The sequence below is a fragment of the Sciurus carolinensis genome, chromosome 17 (genome assembly GCF_902686445.1).
Source record: "Sciurus carolinensis chromosome 17, mSciCar1.2, whole genome shotgun sequence".
NCBI lineage: Eukaryota > Metazoa > Chordata > Mammalia > Rodentia > Sciuridae > Sciurus > Sciurus carolinensis.
In genome coordinates this window covers 24,380,627-24,389,243 of record NC_062229.1, presented here as the reverse complement: position 1 = coordinate 24,389,243, position 8,617 = coordinate 24,380,627, and the positions used below count along the sequence as shown (strand labels likewise).

Below are 8,617 nucleotides of genomic sequence, written 5' to 3'. Positions count from 1 at the left end.
TCCTGCAGATGCAGAGTGGCCTCACTCTGCTCTCTCCACCCAGACTGGCCTCTGTCCCACCCTTTCTGCCAGGGGCAGTGGTGGCTATGATGAAGTAAAGGGACATGAGGTTTTCTCCTGGGAGGGGATAGCTGAACTGAATGGGTTGGGGTGTGCTTGGCTGAAGGCAAAGAGAGAGGGCTTCATGGGGAGGTGCAGAGCCAGGCAGCACCAGCCCCCGTGGCAAGCAAACTGCCCTAAGCCTGGAAGTGTTCTATCCTTGGGCACTTAGGTGGCCAGAAGCAGAAGCCCAGCCCAGCAGATACCAAGCTCAGGACAATGGAATCCACTGTTTTCCACTCAGGAGCTGAGGCTGCTGAGAGGCTACATGAAGCCCAGGGGTTCAAGGCTCCAGGCTGGGGACTGCAGGGTGGGACAGAGGTTCAGGGGGTGGACCAGAGAGCAGGGGAGAAAGTCAGGACTTTGGCCTAGGAAATCAGGGAACATGTGAGAAGTCAAGGAGGACACTAAGCTGTTGTGGGACCCCCTTCTTTGCCCATCAGTGGTAGGAGGTTTCGGGGCCCCAGGCAATCACAATAGGGACACAACCAGCCTTCCACCTGCTGAATAGAGCAGCATCCAGCCTCCTCTTGGACCACATTTCACCACTAGAGGGAGCATCTCTGACCAGAAGACAAGGACCCATACACCACTTGGGGACTGATTCCTTGGGAAGGGGACACACAGATGGCAGCAAATATCAGACTGAGACTCTCAGAGCTGAGCCTGGAGACCAAGGAGACACCAGAGGAAGTTTGTGAGCTGGGGAAGCCTGCTGAAAAAGCAGACAGCAGAGATCTGTAAATAAAGCTGAGCACCTTCTCAGATGCAAGCACGCCAAACTGCCTCCTGTGACGCCCCTCAGGATGCCCCCTCCGCATATGCAGAGGGGGGTACGGCGATCGGAAATAGTAGATAGCTCAGGTCAGGCCCACGTTCCCTCCCTGACTCTTCTCCCAGACTGAATTAAGGTGAGACAAAGGTGGCCCAGAGGCTGAGGGGCAGCTGCAGCCACCCAACCCCACCCCCTCAGGACTGGGGACGGGAGATGTTTGCTTCCTCAGGTGCTGGGTTGACAAGGATGCCTCAGAGCTAGTCCACTGTATCTCCAGGGCTTTCATAGGCCTCTGATGGTCTGAGCTTGGTGCTGGAAACTCACGAAGCCTTACCTAGCTCCTGGCCTGGACCCAGGTCATCATCTTACAAGGAGGAGAGCAATCTAGGCCAACACATGTAGGGTGCATGGGGTCTCAGGAGCAGTAAGGGAGCAGAGAGATGGCAGAAGGCTCCCAGGGAAGCTGAGCACTCTGCCACCAGATGGCTGCATTTAGCTGGGCTTCTGCCTTCAGGGTTCAGCCTATGGGCTTCTCCTACGTAGGGCTGGCAAGGGTCATTCTCCTCATATGGAGACACCCTGTGTGGCAAGGCAATGGAAATCCAGAGGTCAGGCATCAAAGTCACATTGAGCAGCAGCTGGTAAAGCCTGGGGGTCATGCATTAGCCCTACCTCTGACCTGGGCCTTCTGCTAACTCTTTATAAATAGGCATAACATGCTGATCTCATGGACACTGGTCCCAGTCTCCAAGCAAGGGACAGGACTGGAGGGTCAGTGCCCTCTGGCTCTTTAGAGCAATATAAGGGTGTGTTCTAGCCACTGACCAGAAAACAGCCAAAGCCCAGGAGAGGCTGTCGGCTCATGGAACAAACACCTTCACCTCCAGCCCAGACAGAGATGCACCCTCACTCCCGAGGGGTTCCTGAAGCCTGGTTTCAGCCTGGGCAGTGCATTTGTAGGCCTTCCCTTGTTTAACCCCAATATTTCTGCTCCTGTCCACTTTCTTCAGGGACCACCCCAAACCTTTGAAGGCAGATCTCCCTGGGGACTCTGCACTTGTCAGTATAAATTGCCCAGAGTCTTCAACCCCACGCCCATCAGGTACACCTGTCTTCCACTAGAACAGACGCAAGGTAAGGGCCTTGGAAGCCAGGAAAGATGGAGACGTGGAAAAGCGTTTAATAGAGCACCTGTCTCTGCTCTGCCTTGGGGACTGAGAGTGGGGGAGGAAAGGGCCTGGGCAGGGGGTGCACCCAGGGGAGGCACACAGTGTCACAGAGTGGCAAGGAGGCTGAGGGGCAGCGGCAGAGCCAGCAGCAGGGCTCTGGATGGGGCAGGCAGGGCCAGGGACTTCCCAATGAGGTTGTCCCAAATCCAGGTCTGGTAGGCGGAGACTTTCAGGAAGATGGGTGGGGCCTCGCTCTTCTTGCAGCCTGCCCCCCAGCTCATCATTCCCACCAGGTACCACGTGCCCTCCAAAGAGCACACCAAGGGTTCACCAGTTTCCTCCTGCAGGGAGGAGTGGAAGGGGGAAGCAAAAAAGAGTCAGGGAGACATGACCCAGCTCAGGGTCCCTCACCCCAGGTCCTTCCCTCAGCCCCCCAGGGCCAACACAGTTGAGAGATGCTCCAGACTCAGGAGACCCTCCTCAAAGGGCTTCAACCCTCACCTCTTACACACCTGCTCCCCTCCTCCCCACTACCCCACCCTTCTCTCATCTTCACCCCCTTTCAAACAGGTCCTCCATCCCCATCCTCCACCTTGTCCTCCATCCCCCTCCCCCTACCATCTTCCCATGCTCCTTCCCTTGCCCCTGCTCACCCTTCCCCTCCCCTCTCCTCTCAGGTCCCACCCCCACCCCAAGCCTCCCGCCAGTGCCCCTGGGGAGGGTGAGCAAGGGGCAGAGGTGCTCACATAGCAGAACTGCTCTCTGCCACCATCCTTGACACAGATCATCTGGGAGTTGATGATTTGAACCAGAGAGGTGATTCCGGAGAACCTGTGGTAGAAGTCATCGCACTCCTTGCTGTTCAGGATGACAACTTCCTTCTCCTGAATTGTCTGGAACTGGGGCCACACACCTGCGGGACAGGCCCCTTTCAGGCTGGGTTTCTTTGCAGCTGCCCACTACAACCGGCTCTGTCTCCATCCTCTCTGCCCCTTCCCTTCCCTGCCCCCCGGTCTCTCCTGTGTGCCACACAGCAGACACAGATTCCCCTGGGCACAGCCCAGCTGCCCCTCTAGCTAGCACTTCCCACAAGTAACTAGACAGAGACCCTGGCGCAGGCTGCCCCCATAATCTGGCCTTGCTTCCAGCAGAGTCCAGCCCACCAAGTCCACCAAGAAAGTTCTGTTTACTTTCTTAGATAGAAAAGGACTGGGCCTGAGGGCTCAAAGGCAATCAGGGTCCACAGAGGCCCAAGTGGTGGTGACACATTCACTGCCTGGACTCTCAAAGGGGAAGGGAACATCAGAAATGAGAACCCAAAGGAAAGTCCCTGGGGCAGTGGGCTCCTCAGAGAAGGTACCCCAGAAATATTCATCTGTGGTCTACAGCCAGGTCCTCTCTCACACCCCACCATGGTCCTGGGAGCCGACTCACCGTTAACCTTGGGATAGCCCCAGCCCGTCACGGTGCAGATGGAATTGTCCTCCAGCACGTAGTCCAGGCCAGGCAGGCAGATGGGCCTGACATACTTGTTGTACTTGAGCCTCTTCTGGAGCTTGAGGAGGCCTATGTTGTTGGCCCGGCCAGTCCAGGACCAGTACCGCTGGGGCCGGAACCTTCTGTTCAAGATGACCTGGAGCACCAGGATGTTGGAGCTACTGGGTGTCACCCGGTCAATCCAAGGACTCCCCACCATCACGGTATAGTTAACATGCCTACAAGAGCCATGACGGAGCCTGCCATCAGCTCCAGGTGCCAGCCCCAGCCTCCAGCCCCGCCTTCTCTCCCACGCTTGCCTTCTGAGCAAGTCCAGGCAGGCTGCACCCTTGCTTTGAGCCCCCTGAGACCACTCCTTACAATGGATGTGAGCAGGGCCCATGGAAGGAAAACAGGCTCAGAGAAGCCCAGTGACCTGATCACGGCTGCCCAACCTGGAAATGGTAGAGCTGGCATGTGAACCCAGTTTTCTCTGTTTCCAAACTCTGGATTCTTGACAATACCCTATACTGTACTCTGGCAGGTGACAGAGACCCTGTGTAATCGACATGGCCTGCTCCAGGTTGCCTTCTCTGGCACACCCCTTGGAGTCCTATGATGGCCCTGAGGCCTGGAGCACGTGTATTGGTCAGTCCTCACGGTCAGCACAGACGTTCCCCGGGCTGCTGCCCTGGCCCCAGGACCCCAGCATACACAGTCTTTTGTCTCCATTCCAACCATACTCCCCTGCGAGCATCTATCTTCTTGCCCATCTCCCCACTAACCAGGGGGAATGAGTCATCCCCTCTCTGCCTCCAGTGCCCAGGCCATGCCTGGCTCAAAAGAGGGTCCAAAACCACTGATTGAAGGAAGGGAGGAATGAACAAGTGGGAGTTAAGAGTGAGGGGGAGTGAAAGACCTAGGACCTTCTTCCTGTGGAGGGGAGTGGGAAGCCAGAAAAATGGCCCCTGAGCCTCCATCTCCTGTGGAATGAATGCACAGGAATAAGGGCCCAGGTGAGGGGGCACTCCAAAGACTGGCCCCCAGAAAAGAATCTACAGAACTCAGATCTCACTTGATTGGAGCCAGGGTGAGTGAGGCTGAGGCTGGAACTGTGGGTTCCACAGAGAACACTGCTCCCACTAAGAAACCAGCTAGGCAGGTGACCAGGTCCCCAGCACTCAGTGCCTCTCCACCCACCCGCCTGGGCCCCAACTCACTGAGTTAAGCAGTGGGCCACAGCCAGGACCCATCGGGAGGCAATGAGGGTGCCCGCACAGACATGTATGCCATCAGCCCGCACACTGACCATCCATGGCCACCGCTGAGTCATGGCTTCTGGGTCCCTAAGAGTGGGGTCCTGTTCATAGGAGAAGCCACAGACTGAGGAGAAGGAGAGAGCTTGATGAGGAATGGCCTTCCCAGCCACAGCCCATGCACCGGCCCTCCCGGCTATCTCCCCAGGCACCGACTGGCTGTTCCCCTTTTCACTTTCACCACAGAATAATGCTGGCCATGAGGGACTGGGTCTCCAGCCTCAGCACTGCCCAGTTACCCCTCTTCCTAGTCCCATAGCCAGGGCCTTGGAGTACCCCGCCAAACAGCCTGTTGTCCCCCTCAGTCCCAGGCAAACCCTTCACAAACTTGTCTGTGTCTCTATCTGACTCCGCCTTCACTGTCCTACTTTGTCCCTCACTTTGGACAAGGTGAGTTCCCTCCCTTCTCTGAGGACCTCCTGCTGTGGTTCAATGAAAAAAAGGTGGGTGACCCAAGAGAAAAATGGGCAGTGTGCATGAACAGGCACACCCTGAGGAGGACAGTCCAGGGGTAAATGATCGCAGAAGCCATACGAGTGGCCTCTTGAGCCCAGGGAAATGCAGACTTAAGGCACAACGAGACTCTGCTCTGCACATGCGCCTGGTGAAAAAATAGACGTCTTGTGATGCTAAGTGTCCCTGAGGGTAATTTCCCCAAAATGCTCCCCCACTGCTGGTGGGAGAGCCAACTGCTGCAGGCACTTTGGAAAAGTCATTTTGTTTTAGATTGAAATGAACATACCCAACATCTCAGGAGTCCCGCTCCTAGGTGTTTTCCAAATAGATCAGTGAATTGTGAAATCAATGCCATGAGCAGCATTTTTATTTATTTACAATTTATTTGCAGGGCTGGGGATGGAACCCAGGGCTTTGCCCATGCTAGTCAAGGCTGCTCTGCTGAGCTACATTCCTGAGCAGCATTCCCAAAGGATAACAGAGGAAAGTGACTGTGGGCATGCACTGTGCAGAGTACTGTGTCCTTTGGGAAGACTTTCTAAGTGATTGAAGGGAATGCCCTGAGTCCCAGTGTAAGTATTTCACACATTGTTCTCAGCTAAAGACCTCGGCTCAGAGGAACATTGACACGTGTGTCCTGGGACTGCACAGGAAGGCTCACAGTCCCCCACCCCAAGCTGCGCTGGAGGCCTCTGAGGTCCAGGCTGGGAGATCAAGTCAAAGGCAGGCTGAGACAGGGCTTAGAGCAAGGGTAGGTACCCGCCCACAGCCAACTCGGGGCATGAAGCCTGAGCTGCCTGTCTTGTCCCACAGCACCAGCGTGGGGGACCTGTGAGGACAGGACCAAAGGCGCGGCCACAGTACTTGCTCAACAAACCCTTGCAGGAGGTCTCTTCTGCCCCACTCCTCCCGGTCTCTTCCTCCCCTGTCCCTTCTGCCCTTCTGTGGGTCAAAGGTGCTAAGGTTTCTCAGACACCCTCCTTGCCCAGCGGGGGCGCACACTACTCACTTGGCGGCAGCACCTGGGGTGTGGTGCTGGAAGCGGTCGCCGACCGGGTGGTCGGGCCCTGCGATGAATGGTGAGTCCCGTCTGTGGGCTTGGAGGTGCTGGGGGGCTTGGAGGTGCTGGGGGCATTGGTGGGGCCTTTTTCGGCCGAGGCAGTGGGGAGTGGCGCCCCTGGTGGCTCGTCTGCAAGTGAGCAGCCTGCGGGGAAAGAACGGATGAGAGATGGCGGGGCGGCGGGGCGGTGGGGCGGCCGGCGAGCCAGGGAAGGGCGCGGCTCCCTCACCCGCCCGCTGCGGCGACAGCAGCTGCAGCAGCAGGACCAGGAGCAGCGCGCGGAGGTCCCGGGGTTCCTGCCAGCCGGCTGGCGTCCAACACCAGGGCTGCATCCCGGACGGCAGCGACGCTCCACGGGCTCCTCCGGCGACGGCGCCCCCAGTCGGCTCGGCAGACACCAGCCCGGCCCGCGGCGCCCCCCAGGGATCCCCGCCCTGGCTCCCAGGCTTCACCTCCGTGCTCCTCGGACCCTCGCCTGCCTCCCTCGCAGCGCGAGGCCAGTCGGTGACCTAGAGAGTCGCTCCACCTGACCTTAGTGCCAGTTGAGATGGTACGCACATCCTCGGGGTGACATCCAGGAGCTCCTGAACGCCCACCTTCCCTCCAACCTGGTAACTGCAGGGGGTCTTTGCCCTGGGGCACCATGATTGAGCAGATCAACATGTTTTAAATAGTGACTTTTTAAGTGCATCATTTTTAGCAACTCTTATCTCTTCTGGAGGGCTCCTACTTCACAAATTCACCTGTGGAGGAAAGTGTCCCAAGTGAAGTGTCCTTCCACAGAAAAAGAGCGAAGTTGATCATCAGACCACTGTGGGAGCACGTCATTTTGTTAGAATCTGGTCAAGGTTTGGTGGTTCAGTGTCCTGGATGGGTAATACATTTACATAGTTCTGGGGGTCCTAGAGAAACTTTGAGTCAAAGCTATTGGGAAATTCCAGACTAACAGAAGACAAGGTGAAAGCTGAATCAAACCAGGACTTTCGAAGGTTTGTCAGGGCCTGCAGACATGGGAGGCACTTGAGCAGGCCATGCAGTGCTCCTGAGTAGGGGCAAAAGACCTGAGGATAGGTAGAAAGGAAAGGAGAGACTGTAGCTTTAAATCTAAAAGCTACACCCATCCTCACTTCCCAGGCCAGTTTTCCTCCAGGCTTGAATTCTTAAAAAGTTCAATAAATCTTAGACTGCTGTAAGTCCTGTTAGTTTACAGAAATGTATTTTTAGACCAATTAAAACAAGCCTAGAGAGAGAAAATGTTAAAGGTCCAAGATATGGGTACAGTCCAAGCACTATTAACTAGACAACGTGAGTCTTAAGATTCTGAGAACCAGATAACCATGACCCACTCTGTGCTCCACAATTGAAAGAATCAAGCTTACTAGGCACATGCCACCCCATGTGCCTCTCATGCTATTTGCAGTTTCCTTTAAAAGAACCCAAAGGCACATCTCCCTCTTGAGCACCCACACTCCAACCTCTGAGTGCGTATCCTGCTCTATCTGGCTTGCTTTACTAAGTACATCTTTGGTTGCGCCTCTATTAACATGTCCTGAAATTCCTTTCTATGGTGTAAGTCAAGAACCTGTCAGGGCTGAGTTGAGGTCCCCTCTTCCCTTCTAGAGTCCTCCTTGGACTCCATCTCGTGACATTTCATTCTGAAAAGACAGCAAATGCCCTCTGGTTCCCTGAGGAGAAAGGTGGTTGGCGGCTGGCTGTTCTGCATGTGAAGCTGGCAAGGTTTGAGGGCCTCTTGCTACCTCAAAGGGCACAGGGCTCTCTCCTCTTCTGCTGGCTGGTTTGAGCCAGTTTCTGCTCTCTGGAGTCTGATGGAGGTTGCTGAAGCAACTCAGGAGCCCATACAGTCACCTCACACATTCATCCTACCAGGTACTCTTCTGTCCCCACATTACCCACCCTGCCAGGGAGGGAGTCCCTGGTCAGGTCCTGCCGACCTGTAGGCATACATATGGGGTTGGGAGAGGCCCTGGGTTCCAGAGCAGGGTCCACAAGCACAGGTCTGTGATCTGGCTACCATTTCTGGGGAAGAAGCCAGCCCTCGCAGGAAGGCCCAAGGGAAAATGCTTCTCATTGACCCGGAGGAGGGCCTGAGGATGGGGGTGCTGGAGTGCCGGGGAGACTAAGCAGGGGCTGTGGCCCCTATTTGACAGAGGAGGAAGCTGCAGCCCAAAGAAGGGAACAACCTGCCAAAGTCACACAGTCAGCCCAAGACAGACATGGGGTGCAGCTATCAGGAAAGGCACAGCTT

At 56.0% G+C, this 8,617-nt stretch overlaps 1 protein-coding gene across 1 annotated transcript; it reads right to left on the bottom strand.

The window, feature by feature from the left end:
- Nucleotides 1-2,075: 2,075 nt before the first annotated feature.
- Prss50 (serine protease 50) lies at nucleotides 2,076-6,683 on the bottom strand. Its single transcript, XM_047530534.1, has 6 exons — nucleotides 6,581-6,683; nucleotides 6,301-6,495; nucleotides 4,740-4,902; nucleotides 3,478-3,758; nucleotides 2,790-2,956; nucleotides 2,076-2,384 (listed from the first exon to the last, which is right to left on the bottom strand). Exons 1-6 carry the CDS (start codon nucleotides 6,681-6,683, stop codon nucleotides 2,148-2,150), a joined length of 1,146 nt encoding a protein of 381 aa, XP_047386490.1. The 3' UTR covers nucleotides 2,076-2,147.
- Between the last annotated feature and the right edge of the window lie 1,934 nt (nucleotides 6,684-8,617).

Bases quoted from the DNA above. Each gene is read 5' to 3' on its own strand.
- Prss50 (XM_047530534.1), bottom strand. From the start codon at position 6,683: ATGCAGCCCTGGTGTTGGACGCCAGCCGGCTGGCAGGAACCCCGGGAC. The intron at 6,496-6,580 runs GTGAGGGAGCCG...CTTTCCCCGCAG, and splicing joins GCTGTCGCCGCAGCGGGCGG to GCTGCTCACTTGCAGACGAG. The intron at 2,385-2,789 runs GTGAGCACCTCT...TCCTCCCTGCAG, and splicing joins GCAGAGAGCAGTTCTGCTAT to GAGGAAACTGGTGAACCCTT.